Source organism: Monodelphis domestica, chromosome 7 (assembly GCF_027887165.1).
Source record: "Monodelphis domestica isolate mMonDom1 chromosome 7, mMonDom1.pri, whole genome shotgun sequence".
Lineage (NCBI taxonomy): Eukaryota > Metazoa > Chordata > Mammalia > Didelphimorphia > Didelphidae > Monodelphis > Monodelphis domestica.
Genome location: NC_077233.1, coordinates 128318793 through 128335076, shown reverse-complemented (window position 1 = coordinate 128335076; position 16284 = coordinate 128318793). Strand labels below are relative to the sequence as shown.

Sequence of the window (16284 nt, the reverse complement as noted above, 5' to 3'; positions counted from 1 at the left end):
TAATGCTGCCTCACCTAACAGAGATGATGGATTCAAGATCACAGAATGAGACTAATTTTTTAGACATGGCCAGTGGGGAAGTTTGTTTTGCATGACTGTCCATATTTCTTGCAAAAGCTTTGTTTTTGTTTTCCAATGGTGGCAATGAGTAGAAGGAAGAGAAAATGGATTTAAAAACATTTTTTAAGAACTTTACTTATATAGAATATAAAGATTGCACTTTTATCCTTGATCAAGCTACAAATTCTATCCCCCTCATTTATATATAATTGTCTTTACTTTTTTTTGCATTTGATCATTTTAATCTTTCTTTATATTGATAGCTTGTTCTCTATCTCCATTCACTTTAGTTGCCCTTCTTTGACTCTTTTCCTTCTTCATTTACATTATATCTTTTCCAAAATATTCCAGAATGGACACCTATTTTAGGATAAGGAGAACAGCATATGCTTAACTAAATGCCAGATAACGATAGAATATGCTCAAAAATGGGTGAATAACGGTTTTGTCTTTTAATTGTAAATTGTTTATTAAGTGCTTCTTTTAAAAAAAAAAAGGTTTCTTTAACTTTAGAAAATCAGTTATGTCACAAGTGTTTTGCCTAGGGAGAAAATTATAGGATTATAGATTTAGAGCTGGAAGGGACCTTAGAGATCATCTATCCAGCCCCCTTACTTTACACATGAAGAAACTAAAGCCCACAGTGGGCAGGTGATTTGCCCAATGTCACACAGCTAGGAAGTGGCAGAATTGGGATATTATAATATTCAACTCTTACCAACTGTTTCTTTTTAAACCTAGTTTCTTACCTGACCTGAATTTGTCAGAAATTAATTAGGACTTTTAATAATGGCAGTGTCTTTTCATATAGTCTTATTGGAGTTTAATTTTATACATGTTATAACATTTTTTAAGTCATGGAGAAGGAATATGAATGACAGAATTTACTAAAAAGGATTAACAAGAAATATTCATACTTTATGTGTGCTTTTGAATACTTGCTAATTCTAAGGACTGGCAAAAAAACCTGCAATTTTTATTTGGGGCAGTGATGATCTCAGCGTATCAATGTGGTCACAGAATGTTCTGAAAAAAATTGTTCTTCAAGTTCTTATTTAACTAAGAAAACCCTTGATTTAAGGTCCTTTTTTTCTGTTTATTTAACTGAAAGAAACTTCCCTTTAATACAATTTCAAGTTGTTTTAACAACAAAAAAAATTTTTAACTGTCCCATAAAGTTTATTAGACATTTTTCCATCTTGTTTGGAATGAAAGAATTTTAAAAAGTAATTCTATATCTTATCGTAGTTTGATCAGAAACTCTGGGATCTTTTTCAATTGAAACAAGCTAGAGTCAGATATATTTATAGGAAATTAGCCCAGTTACAAGCATATACCCATTTTATCTCTGGATGTGTGTCGAATACTGTACATTTCTAGTCACTACACCTTAATAAAAAAGGATGGAAACATAAAAGATGTAAAGAACAACTAAAGTGATCATAAGGCTAGAAGTGAGAGGGTGGTACTCTAAGGAAAAGGATTAAAAAGAAAACTGGAAATTCTCACTGGGTCTGGGACCATGTCTTATAGAAACTTTGTATCTCACACAATATTTATAGCTTGTGTTTAGTAAGTGTTTATTGAATTGACTGGTTTATTTCAAGGGTATTTACTTTTCAGCTTTAGCAATTTAAAACTCAAGTTTAGTTCAGTTTTCTCTGCATGACTTTAGACAATCACAGGGAAAATGTTCTTAACTAAAATGCCGTGGAGGAAAAAAAAATGCTGCTTTTAAGGGCAGTCCACTAAGACTTGGACTTGGATTGACAGTTTTTTCTGTTTAAAGGAAAGATGTCTAGACATGTATAATCAGTGAACTTTGAAAGAATATCAGAAATGGCCTCCTCAGATATTTTTGTTCAAATAAGACAGAGAAATATTCTGATCACTTTATGTAAATTATTTTCCTCAGAGTTTTATTAATCAAGATAAAAGTAAAGAAATAGAAGATGAAGATAAATCCAAATCATTTATGCAGAAATATGAGCAAAAGATTAGACATTTTGGTAAGTACCTTACTTAAATTTACTTCTTTTGTATTCTTGATACCGTATGTCAGTATAAAATGTCAGTATAAAACATGGAGTGCAAAAGAAGGTAAATTCCAAACTAGCACTAGTTCTGGATATTTCTGACATAATTATATGGCTGTGTTTGCAAAGTGGTTTTTTAAAAAATATTTGTCAAAGATATAGCAGGATGATAGGCAAAGCCACCCAGTTAATAGAAGCAAAAACAAATTTATTTATTTGTAGTACTAATCTTTAAGATAAAACCATTTCTTTGTTATATACAGTTTTATAAGTTCCCTGCTAATCTCCAGTCACTTTGCTCTGCCTTTCCTCACTAATATCTTCTGGGTTTTGGCTAGGTATTCCTTTTTTTTTTCCAGATTCTTATTACTTAAATAATCAGCCAGATCACAGAAATATATACTAAATCATTTTGATGTAAAAGAAGACACTGACTACTTGAAAGGAACAGAAAGATCTCCTATAAGATAGTGCTTAAGTTCAGCTTTGAAGAATATAGTTGACAATTAGGGGTTCCTGGCTCCACTGAATAGCCTGCAAAGGCACCAAAGTGAGAGATGAAATGCTGGGTACGGGGGTAGCAGTAGGCTGATTTGGCTAGAATGTAGAGAGGGCCTACAGTGGAGTAATATGGAATTGTCTGGATTGACAGGTTGGAAGCTCTCATTTTGTGATATGGCTTTTTTAATGCCAAGTAGAGGAGCTTATGTTATTTTTGTCCTAGAGGCTGAAGAGAGTCACTGGAATCTATTGATCAAGGCAGTGGCATATATATATCTGTGCTTGTGAAGATTTGTTTGGAAGTTGTGCAAGAAATTATTACAATGACTTCTTAATTTGTGTCTCTGCTACTAGTTTCTCCTTTTCCAAAACTGTTAAAGTGATATTCCTAAAGATCAGACCATGGATCTGACCATGTCATTCCCTAATCTACAGTAGACTGCAGTGTCTCCTTATTGCCTCATGGATAAAAACAACAACAAACTCTTGTTCGGGGCATTTAAAGCTCTTTACAATCTGGTCCTAGTTGTCTTATTTATTATTCCCCTTACACACTTTATGGCTAGACCATAATGAATGTGAAGTTCTTTATTGGTTGCACTGAGTTTGAGATACCTATATGATATCTAGGTAAGAAATCCAAGAGAAAGATGGTGGTATGAGATGTGAGTTCAGGAGCTATAACATAACTAGACACGTATATGTGCAAGTCATCTTCATAGAAATAATTGAACCCATTGAGACTGCTGAACTTACCAGAGTGTAGAAAAGAGAGTCTAGGACACAATGTGTTGACATGTAAGTGTAGTTAGAGGGCAAGATGTAGATGATACAGAAAGGAGCCTAGCTAAGAAAGGGTGACCATACAGATTAGAGAACAAGGAGTGAGCAATTTCCCAAAAAGCCCGAGAAGAGAATATCTAGGAAAAGGGAGTAAGCAACAGTGTCATACTGCAGAGATTAGGAAGAAATAAGAAAACTTGCATTTAGTAATTGAGATCTTTGACATCCTTGGAGAGAACACTTTTAGTTAATTGGTGGAATCATAATCCACATCGAAATAAATTGAGAAGTGGATGAGATTGAAAAATATTGAAAAAAGACAAAAAGATCAGTGTAGGCAGAATTATGAGAAGGCAGGCATACTAATGAATTAGTCCAGCAATTCTAAAAGACAATTAGGAATCATACCCAAAAAGTCACAGTTGACATTTAACCTCATGGAGATTAAAAGACACAAAGAAAGAAAGGTCCCATGCAGATAAAAAATATGTAGCTGCACTTTTTGTAGAATGGCCAAGCGATTTGTAGTATATGGATATAATGTAATACAATTGTACTATATAAGAAATAACTGATGTGAAAAATACAGAGCTCTGATCAGTATAGTATCAGTAGTAATTTCAAAGACTTGTTGATGTATCTCTTGGTTGAATCTGAAAATGTAATCTTCATTCCATGCTTATATTGATTTCTTTTTCTTGTTTTTCTTCTTTTTTAAAACCCTTACCTTTTGTCTTAGAATCAGTCCTGTATATTGGTTCCAAAGCAAAAGAGTTCTCAATCCACTGAGCCACCTATTTTTTTTCTAGGAGTTTCACTGCCAAAGGGTAGAGAGAGATAAAATAATAGCTTTGGAATGGTAGGCTGAAGTGAATTTTCTTGAAAATGAGTAGAAATACAGGCCTTTTGGTAGGCAGCAGGAAAGAAGCCAGTAGATTAGGAAAAACTAAAGATTTCAGAGAGAGAGAAGCATTGATTAAGGACCACTCAATTTAGTAGTTGGAATGACACCTTTCTGAATTTGAAGAATTTAAAAATGATTTGATTAGTTTTTCTTTCCCATTTCAATTCCTTCATTTATCATAAATTCTCTAGATTAATAGTGCTGGATTACTACATAGCAATTCATCATCTACCTATAGAAAGGGAGCAAACAAATTCATGCTTGACTTGCATATTTAAAAAAAATATTTATCTAAAAATATTCTTTACTGGGGACAATTAGGTGGCTCAATGGATTGAGAGCCAGACCTAGAGACAGAAGGTCTTTGGCTGAGCTCTGGCCTCAGACACTTCCTAGCTATGTGACCATGGGCAAGTCAATTAACTCCCATTGCCTCACCCTTACTGTTTTTCTTTTTCTGTCTTAGAACCAATATACAATATCAATTCTAAGACAGAAAGTAAAGGTTTAAATAGTTAATAATTAAATATATCTATGTTCTTTACAGTTGGCTGAAAAGAAAAGTGAGACACTAAAGATTCCATATACAAATTGTTGTTGTTGTTGAAGAAGTAGTAGTAGCAGTAGCAGTAGCAGTAGCAGGAGGCTAGCTTCTTCAAAAATGGTTTCTCATTTTCCTCTGGATTATTCTAATCATCCATCTTTTCTGCTTCTCACATGCTGTTGAAGAGAGCTAAAAGACGTTACACAATTTTGGTGACTAGGTACACTCCAAATTTATTATCTAAGGTCAACTGAGCCCATGCTGCCACTAGGTTCTCTATCTCACTCCCCACAGAATTATCCCAAATGTTCTCTTCTTTCTTCAGGCTTCCCCCTTTTCTCTCTCCCCACCTCCTTTTAGCTAAGGACTTGACTGCTTATTTGCCTGAGAAAATTAAGCCCATCCACTATAAGCTTCCTCTTTTCCTCTTCCCGGCATCTAAAACCCTTTGCCATTATTCTTCTCTTCCCCTTCCAGACTGATAATGATGTGGCCCTTCTCCTGGCCAAAACCAGCCCCTCTATGTGTACCTTCGGTATGTTTCCCTTCTGTCTTCAGCATACCTTGACCTTTTCATTCCTAATCTTTAATTTCTCCCTACTACTAGTTCTCTGTCTACTTCCTTCATGCCCAAATCTACCCCAAACGTAAATATATATATATATGTGTATATATATATATATATATTTATGTGTATATATATATGTATGTGTGTTACCATCTCTTCTGGCTGTTATACTAGATTCCTCCTCCCTTTCTCAGCCAAACTTCAAAAAATATTAACTTTTTACATTCAATATCTTCAAGTTCTCTACTCCACAGTTCTTTGCCATCTGGCTTCCAACTTTATTCAACTGAAACTATTTTCTTTGAAGTTACCATCAATCTCTTAATTGCCAAATCTGATAAAATTTTTTAGTCATCGACCTTCTTGACTTCTTGGCTACACGTGACGCTGTTGACTACCCCTTCTTTGGATACTTTCATCTCTCTAGGTTTTAGCAATAATACTATCTCCTGGTTTGCCTACTGACTGACCAACCCTTTTCAATCTATTATCTATACCATATTCTTTAATCATGGATGTTTCCTATGGATTTGTCTAAGGTTAGCTTTTCTGTGCTCTCTGTACCCTTTCTTTTGGTGACCTCATCAGCTACAATGGTTTTCTTATCTTTATAAAGATGACTCCAAAATCTTGATGTCCAGCCCAAGACTTTTTCCTGAGTTTTAGTCCTATATCATTAACTTGCCTATTGGATGTTTCAAATTGAATGTCCTGGAGACATCTTAAATTCCCCAGAACTGATTATCTTTCCCTTCCAGTCTCATCTCTCTACTGAATGTCATCATTTCTGTCAAAGGTACCAGACACCATTCTTCCAGTCTCTCAGGTTCTTAACCTCAGCTTTGCCCTTGACTCCTCATCCCAAATACTCATTTATTTGTTAAATATTGTCATTTCTACTTTCATAGTATCTCTTCCTCTTAACCCATTCCCACAGACTTTTTATCCCCTATCCTTTACACTATTGCAGTGACCTCCTAATTAGTCTTCTTGACTCAAGACTCACTACTTCAGTCTTTTCCACTGAGTTGCCAAAGTGATTTTCTTTAATTCCAAGATTTGTCCCATTCACTTCTCTACTTAGTAACTCCCTATTACTCCTAAGATCAAACATAAACTCTTTTATTTGGCATTTAAGCCCTTCATTTTCCAACTTTATTATATTTCACTCTACTCCTTGCACTCTTATGTTCTAGCCAGATTGTTCTTTTTTTTTCCTCATACTCAGCATGCCATCTCTTGTTTCTATGACTTTGCAGTGGCTGACTCATATTTGGAATGTACTTCCTCCTTATATCTTTCAAGACACACCTAAAGCACAGTCTTCTACACAAAGCCTTTCCTGATCCATCCCTCCCTAACTGGTATTTATTTTCTGTTCTGTATATACTTACAAATGTATGTGGTATCTCCTCTGGTAGAATATAATCCCTTTGAGAAGAGAGCTTTTCATCTTTTGGTCTCTATATGCCCAGTACCTTGTACCTAGCAATTTCTTATTAAATACTTGTTGGTTGATCAGACTTAAAATTGCCTTTTGCCAGAGGTGACTTGGTTATAAGTAATGAGAGAAAAGAAAACAAGCATTTATGCCAGGCGCTGAGCTAAGCACTTTAAAAATATTATCATTTTAGGGAGGGGAGGGAGGGAAATAATATGATTCTTGTAACAAGGAATAATGTTCTAAATTGACTAAATAAATTAATTTAAATTAAAAAAAACAATAAAAAAGTCTGAATAAAAAATTTATTACATTTGATCCTTCCAACTCAAGGAGGTTTCTGTTGTTGTTATCTCCATTTTATAGATGAGATTAAGATAAATAGAGGTTAAATGACAAAGTCATCTAGCTAGTGTCTGAAGTCATATTTGAACTCAGATCTTCCTGACTCCAGGCCCATCCTTCTCGCTACTATGCCACCTCCATCCCATCACATTTATTTCTGCCTGGAAGAAAAAATAACCTATATAAAACATGGAAAACCCAAGTGCTTCACTGGTACCCATAAAAGTCTAAAAACCAAAAGATCTCTTGTATATTGAGTACTTCTGTAGAGGATTTATTGAAAGATGAGTGGTTTGTAATGTGAATCAGTAAAATACCTTCTCTGGCATCATGAATACATTGAATTCTGTTATTGGCATAATGTTGTCCTTGTCTAAAGGGTGTGGGTTTTATTTATGTTTTTGTTGTCTTAAAACGAATTTGCATCCAAAGAATTTTCATCCTGAATTGGAAGATGTCAGTGATCTTTCCCTCAAGATTTTGACAATAATTATGATTATGGGTTTGGTCTTTGATGTTAGAGGAGCACCTTAGCTTCTTTCCCTTTCAATACCATGTTGCTATTTACTGTATTTAGAATCAAGAAAAGAACCCGGGAAAAACCCCTTCTACTTTCATTATAAAAAGAGTTCAAGATGTGAGTTTGACTCTGAATATTTTTATGAACGTTGGGTATATTAGGAATTACTTTTGTTTCTGTTCTGTTGATAAACTTTTTGTTTGATTAGAAATTGAAATCTTTTCACTATGAGCCTTTCTTGGGAAAAGTACTTGATATTGAGTGATTAGAATGTCAACCATACTTCACATAAGTTCACTAACTCCATAAAAGATTAAAATTTCTTTTGTCTAATTTTTTAAAAATATAAAAAAATAACAAATATATGCTATTTAATTTAGCAACTGAATTTTAGGACCCAAATAAGATATGAGAACAAAAAGGCTAAATATTTAATAATATTTTAAAAGACCTTAATAGTATTAATAAAACTTGGCAGATAACCAAATTGCTTTATATTTGAGTACACATATTATGAGATTATTAAAAGAAGAAAATTAACACATGGAATTTCTGAAAGCAGGTTTTCCTTGATTTCTGAACTACTAAAGTGTTTTCTGTTACTGTTTCATGTACTTATAAAGTTCAGTCTAGTGGTTTTTTGTATTGGAATGAGAAATCTTACTCTGGGATAGAAGTAGTTGAATTCCTGATGATGATACATTTGGTAGTGCCTACCACATTGTTTGCAACTTCTATATGTCTTCCTTTCCCCTCAACTTTCAGTTAGTCTATATCTGAGAACAGTTCATCCCAGAAACTTAGAGAACCAGTCTACATAATGAAACTCTGTTATACTTCTAGTCTCTGATTTTAATGTGTCACAAGTTAGAACATGTTTTTAATATAAGTGTTAGAAGAACCTGTTATTCATCCCAAGTTTTTCCATCATCATCAATTTTGTTTCTATCAAGGAACTGAAGAGATGGGGGGAATACAACAGAACAATGAGGCTTTGGAAAAAATCAAAAGCAACTAAATAAAGGTACATTCAGGAGACATAGTCCTTTGTCCTCATGGAACTTCATCTAATGAAGAAATGAGATGATTAGTATTACAGTGATAGTGCATTAGAGAAGCGCAAAACAGATTATTGTGTGAAGTAACTGAGCCTCTGTTCATCTATTAGGCATAGCAGAAAGACATTTAGTGACAATATTTAACCACAAGAACATTTGAGAACTGTGGAATGTCCAGCAAATATGTAGGGAAAGGAGAACTTTGCAGCTATGTAGATGATGTACTACATTTCTTTCTACCAGTGCTGTCTGAGCTAAAACTAACAAAATGCAAATTGATCTCCCTGCTAGAAAAAAAGGTAAAAGAGATGAAATTTTACTGGAAAGAACAATATCAAAGGAAAAGAACAAGAAAACTGGATAGCATGCAGCCAAAAGCTGAAGGGAGTATAAATGTGGCACAGAGAAGACAAGAAAGGAACACTAATAAGCTATTCAGCAGGCATGACATTCTTCTCGTAGAAGTAGAGCTAAACCTTGTGAGGAAGAAGTAAGCTCTTTGAACTCAAGGAAGGAGGATTTGGTAGATCCACAAGCCCCATTAGAAAAGACCTGTCAGAGAGTGGACCTGTGATTTTATTGGTATAGTGAACTCTCAGACAAGGGAATTCTCTCAACCAATGTAGATCAGCACCTTATCTGCAATTTATCATCTTAGAGAGTTGCCTAAGGCACTGATTGTCTGAGTGATTTGCCAGGGTCACACAGCCAATGTGCATCAAAGGGAATACTTAACCTCACATCAGTTAGTTTGCTGACCACCTCTTTATCCAACACCCCCACTATCAATTATCTACTCCACTTCACTATCAATTATATTATTTTTAAAGTAATAAATGGTTTTATTATTTTAAATCTCATGAGAAAATGAGCGTAGGCTTAAAGTAGAGATGTAGAGCATACTTTATAAGTGAATAGAAATAGATTTTTCTAAATTCACTTAAGTCTCATGAGAGTACTTTAAACTGGAAATAGAGCAGAAACCATGCACATACACTTACAACACTCCACCAGGTTTTTTGGACTAAACCATTGATGTCATTGGCATAAGGAACTCCCAGTAAGGAAACTCCCTTTACCATTATAGATTGGCACCTGCTCTGTAAGAGGCTTAGAGAGTTACCTGAGGTACTGAGAGATCATATCAATAAGCATTTAGGTGCCTACTATGTGCTAGCTAAGCACTAAGAATCTTATATTTGATCCTGGAAATAATAGGAAGACATAGTAGAATAACAAGGTGAAATGGCCCACACTTAATGAAGATTTTGATGGCTGAGTAGAGGATAGGCTGGAGCAGGGACAGACTTCAGGCAGGGAAGCCAACCAGCAGGCTATTTGGCTTGATTAGAGCTCCAAAACTGGTAAAGGTAGAGATGGTATGTGGAGATACTTAAAGGTATCTGACCACGTAACTGACGAGAAGATAGTCAGGGAATAGAATAAAAAGCTTTTTAACTTGCATTTGTTTAATTAATGGTGATTGGAGCACTTTTTCATATAGCTAAAGATAGTTTTAATTTCTTTACCAGTGGTGAATCACTGAACATTTTTAAATAGAAGATTGCCTGGATCCCTGAGAGATACTCACCAATGGGACCTACAGGACTTTAAATTGGAGTTCAGAAGATAAAACCTTTCATCATAGTTTTTGTTCTAGTGGCAGGGTAGCTGCTAAGAATATGACCAGAAGGGTAGAATAAGGAATTTTTGCAGGAAGTGGTGAGCCACTGAATATTTTTTTGCAAATGAGTGGCATTAGAATGGTACATTGGATGATTTACTTAGGCATTCAGTATTATGGAGGATGGACCAGAGACAAAAAAGATCAATTAGAGGGATATTAAAATAGTCTAGGTAGCCTAGTATAGTGGGGAAAATACAGATATTAAGAGGCCATGGGTTTATTAATCCACTTTCTGTCATGCATTTGTAATTTTGGATATATCACTTAAATTCTCTAGGCTTCTTTTTCTTCAGCTATTAAATAAGGGGATTGGACTATGTGATCTCTAGAAGTCCTTCCTGTTCTAAATCCTATGATCCTAAGAGGTGAAAGCATAAGCTAAGGTAGTTGCAGTAATAGTATATAGGAGAGAGTGAATATGAGATAGTTAAGGGCTAAAATTAATGGGAGTTGGCAACTTAGGTTGTATGTGGGAAGAGAAGGAGGAGTCAAGGATGATTCTAGCATTAAAAGCCTAAGTAATAGGCTTTCTATGATTGTGCCATCAAGAGAAATAGAAGATTTGGTGACTTAAAGATAGATTTATGGGGAAGGTAATTATTGGACATCTCAAGTTTGAAATGATAACAAGAAACATTTGGAAGTAAAGATGCTTGCATTGTGGTGTCAAACCTAGATTCATGAGGCTTTGATTTGTTTTTTGCAAATGTGCATAGTTATATTACTTGAACATTTAGGAAAACCTAATCTCTTCACATGGTAGAAACAATTTAGAATTGTGGCTTTTAATCTGAAACGGACTTTAGAAGCCATAGAGTTCAACCCCTTTATTTTACTGAGGAAATTGAGGCACAGAGAGGCAAAGTGGCTTCTGTAGTCATTTGAGTGAATTCCATTTCCACACAACTAATAAAATATGAGCATGAGGTAGGACTTGAACTCAGGTCTTCCTTCTCAACTAGAAGACCAGTGTGCTATCTCCTACTCCAAAATGTATGTTAATGCCATCAGACTTACTTTGGCTTGATTAATGTTCTGAGATGTAAAACATTGTAACATTTAAGTGGAATTTCTGTAGCAATATGCATCAGTTCGTAGAGTTTTATGTATATTGAAATATTATCTTCACCTATACAAACAAAAATATAAGCAACTAGAAATGGCTCGGGTTTTTTTTACACAGCACATAGTTTGCTTTTTCTCTAGTAATCACTAATGAATTTTGTATCATTTAAAATAAAATCTGTGTTAAATGTAATTTTGTCTCCCAGATACATAATGTTTGCCATTTACATTATAATTCTTTACAGGTATGCTAAGTCGATGGGATGATAGTCAAAGATTCTTGTCTGACCAGCCATACCTTGTGTGTGAAGAAACCGCTAAATATCTCATCTTGTGGTGTTTTCATCTAGAAGCTGAACAGGTAATACAGGAAATACTTTGGTTTATCTAAACTTCTTTAGTTTGGGGGTTTGGGCATCTACATTGAAGGACATTCTCATGGTCAATAAATAGGAAATCCCACTTGTGTTTCTAGAGTTCTTTTATACATAATTGTAAAGAAGAGTTGGTTGGTTTATTCATATTCCAGCCAATAAGTAGAAACATTCTTTGAATCATGGCTTTTCAAAATCACCTCCAAAATATGATTTATGCAATAAACAATTTTTTCATATCCAAGCAGTAAATATTAATTTAAATCAATATCACTTACTTGGATTGGTTAAACTAGTTCACATGCTAATAATAGCTCTGTTGATTAAAACTAAGATCCTTCATAAAAATCATACAATATTAACTACATTACAGATAACAAAGGGCACAGACTATAATACCTAAATGCACAGCAGCATGCCATTTTAGTAAACACATTAACTGTTTTTGTTAGAGCTGCTTAAAAGTACAGTCAGTTTTGTTTCTTTGTTTTTTCCAGAAAGGGGCTCTAATGGAACAAGTAGCACATCAAGCCGTCGTAATGCAGTTTATTATGGAAATGGCCAAAAACTGTAACGTGGATCCACGAGGGTGTTTTCGTTTATTTTTCCAGAAAGCCAAAGTAAGTAGCTGAAGTAAATTGTTAAATGGAAATTTTAGTATTACTGTATCTGAGATAACACTATCAAAGGCTCTCACTGGAACCATCTGCCATGCTTCCAAGGCTTCTTGGAGCCTAGGCATTTGAGATATTTGCTAGTATGATCAGTGTAGGTTCTGTGGCAGTGCAAGAAGGATTCTTCTTGTTGGGGGCAAGAAGGGAGAGGTAAAGAGAAATGCACCATCAGAATCTTGTACTTACTATTCTACAGACTTAGGGGAAGCTCACTAGGTTTGTGCTGTGAAACATAAACCAAGTTGAGAGCTGGCTGGTTCAAATCTTGACCAGTCTTAATCTTCTCAGTATTCTGGATTTAAACACTAGCCAATATGACTAGCAATGGGTGATAGGAAATTCATGGCTTATCTGTAATTATCATCCAAATGAAAATTCTGACATCACTATAAGAAGAAGAAATTTAACGAAGATCTTTTTTATTATGATGAAGATTGTAGTCTAGAAACCCAATTCCCTGGAGATGACCAAGACATGTCTCAGGAACTGAGAATTTATTGGGGAAAGGAAAGAATCTGAGGATAACTGCTTGCTGTTCAGACTCAGAATACATTTTCTATTTCTCGACACTTAAGCCCCAAAAGAATGGGAAACAGGATAGATACAGAGGTCTCAGCGGTCTTCTCTAGGAAGGGAAGGTCAACCGGAATACTGTGCTGCAAGAAGAATGATGGGGCTAGACCCAAAGAGTGGCAAGGTGGAAATATAGATCCTATGACTTTGAAGCAGATGGGGAAAAGGAAGAATCTGTCCCCCATGCCTAGGAACTATGGACCCACAAGGGAGTTGATTTCAAGGGGAAAAGATTCCATACTTATTTTCACTAACTTCCAACTGAAATTTAGTGTTTTGTTTTGAATATAAGCAACAAATCACATTAGTATTAAATTTTCCCTGTTACTGAAGGGGTTAAGAACCCTTGTTCTAGAGTTATATGTTAGAAAACTAACTTTAAAATAGGGCATTAGATATGGCTTGAGGGGGGGTGACTTGACCAACTAGATGAGATCAAGTTATTGATCATGGGAGTGAAAAGCATGTCATTTGAAGCAGGTAATGTGAACCCCAAGATAGGATTTTTAAGGAGGGCATGGAGAGAAGAGCCTTATTCTTTGAAGAAGGCAGAGGAATTAGGCAAGGCTCCTCAGACTGGGGTGAAGGAGCATGGATGTGGATACCAATAAGCCAGATTCTCATACTTATTGCTATAAGGCAGGAAAGACCTAACAGTATGGCAGCGATCCCTGCTTGGTGCCATAATTATATTATTCCTTAATGTGTCATGTACTCAAGGAAATTTTTGTGGAAAAAAATATATGTTTTGTAAATAATAATCCATTTTTATGTCACCTCAAGATTTAAAAAATACTTTCCTCACAAAAATTTCATAAGATTAATGTGGCAAGTATTGTCCCCATTTTGTAGGTGAGGAAAAGAAAGCCCAAAGAGGTTTAATAATTTGTCCAGGGTCACCCAGTGGAGGTGTCAGGGCCATGACAGAGCAAGCATTTCCCATTATTGGTGAAGAGGGATTTAAGTTTAGAATCTGGCTTACATCTTATGTAATGTGCATATTCTATTTTAGCCCCTTCTCAAATAGTTAAAAAGTATGTTAACCTTGATAACCAAAACAGTACATCGTTACAGTAAAAAAGTCAAATTTTGAGATACTCATTTCATTTGCTTTTCATGTTTCATATTGGAGGTCTCCCAATAGGGTATGGTGCTTAAGGTAGTAAAATAACTAGGAACAAGTAGATAAAAACCATGGAAGAAACAAATGTTCTGAAGATGATTTCTTCAGTAGGAGAACACAGAAAGATTGCGAGTTTAAATTGAAGCATACTTTGCTTTTACTGGATTTGTTTTTAGGTTTGTTTAATTTTGTATAGGACATTGGGCTCAATCATTGAAATGTAAAAAGAAAAAAAGAGGGATTTAATAGAAAACCAGACTTACCCTTTAGTTCAAAAAAATACGGGATCCAGATAAGGTAGATGGACAACAAAAGCTCTGAGAGTTTCAGTGCTCTTCAAGCTCAGTAGGAGTCAGGAGTATAGATAGTGTCATTCAAAAAACATCATCCTCTACCATATACCAGGCTGGCACTATGTTAAGCATTGACTGTGGCAACCAAAAAAGCTAACAGCATCTTGGCATTAAGAGAGGCCATAGCTTCCCAGAATAAGGAGATGATGGGGCAATTAAGTGGATTAGAGCCAGGCCTAGATATAGGAGGTCCTGGGTTCAAATATGACCTCAGATACTTCCTAGCTGTGTGACCCTGGGTAAGTCACTTGAACCCCCATTGCCTAGCCCTCACTACTCCTCTGCCTTAGAACCAATAAGACAGAAGGTGAGGGTTGTGTTTTCTTTTTTAAAAAATGAGGTGAGGGGGCAGCTGGGTAGCTCAGTGGATTGAGAGCCAGGCCTAGAGATGGGAAGTCCTAGGTTCAAATCTGGCCTCAGACACATCCCAGCTGTGTGACCCTGGGCAAGTCACTTGACCCCCATTGCCTAGCCCTTACCACTCTTCTGCCTTGGAGCCAGTACACAGTATTGACTCCAAGACGGAAGGTAAGGGTTTAAAAAAAAAAAAAGAGGTGAGAGTTCTGCTGTAGTCTGCCCTGGTCAGGCTGCATCTGGAGTATTATTAATAGTTCTGGACTCTACAATTTAGAAAGGACATTAACATTCTAGAGAGCCTATAGAAGAGGGTGCCTAGGATAGGAAAGGGCCTTGCATCCATACCATATGAAGATCACAAAGGGAGAGCAGTCATTTAGTCTATAGAAGACTTAGGAGGTTGTTGTTTGGCCGTTCAGTTGTATCTGATTATTCATGACTCTGTGGACCATACTGTCCATGGAGTTTTCTTGGCAAACACACTGGTGCAGTTTGCCATGTCCTTTTCCAGTGGCTTAAGACAAATAGAGGGTAAGTGACTTGCCCAGGATCTCTCACAAGCTAGTAAGTGTCTGAGGCTACATGTGAAGTCCCATCTTCCTGACTCCAAGCCCAGCTGCCTCTAGTTAAGAAGTATGGGATACTTATTTGCAAGAATTTGTGTAAGTAACTTTGAAGGGTTGAAAGAAAAAAATATACACCAACCTTGGGACAGAGGGAGGATACTTGGGATCTGAAAGACAATGAGGAGGATTCAAAGTGTATAAGTTGGCAGTGTGTCCTTGATACGAGGGAGGGTTCTTTTGGGTGGAGTTGAAAAAGGGTTAGCAATGTAAAGAAGAAAAGAAAATGCTTTGGTACAATTCTTAAAGAAATATATAAAGGACATGAAAGAGATTTTGGTAAGAGGTTTGTACATGAAAATAGTCCATCAGAAAACAAAGGGGTGTTTGTGAGTGAAATCATTTTGGATACAAAGGATCAGTTTTAGGATCTAGAGGGGATATATGTGCTGAAAGTGGGCTGATTTGGGTAAGAGAGCAAATTTTCATCACTGCCTATTAAAAGTAGCTGAATTTTTCATGCTTCAAAGAAATAAGATAACTTTCTGAGTAGATTATGCCATTGCCACATTAAGAAGATTAGACTTAGTTCAAAAAAACAGTAAACATCTACTCCATTGTTTCAGGACAGAGAAGGGCTGTTCCGAGTGGCTTTTGTAGTATGGGACAGGGATGAAATGGGCCACCAAATACCAGCTTTTGAGATCCACTGACTTCTCAACCCTCATACCTTGGTTATAAAGAGCTTGGAGTAG

The 16284-nt window shown here is 35.7% G+C and overlaps 1 protein-coding gene across 2 annotated transcripts in view; it reads left to right on the top strand.

The window, feature by feature from the left end:
• CDC37L1 (cell division cycle 37 like 1, HSP90 cochaperone) overlaps window positions 1-16284 on the top strand; it is a 39575-nt gene that overhangs the window by 19799 nt on the left and 3492 nt on the right. For both annotated transcript variants that reach the window (XM_001365047.5, XM_007499532.2), the window contains exons 3-5: window positions 1976-2069; window positions 11758-11873; window positions 12384-12506. In XM_001365047.5, coding sequence (XP_001365084.1) covers window positions 1976-2069; window positions 11758-11873; window positions 12384-12506 — 333 coding nt within the window. The remainder of the gene's footprint in view (window positions 1-1975; window positions 2070-11757; window positions 11874-12383; window positions 12507-16284) is intronic.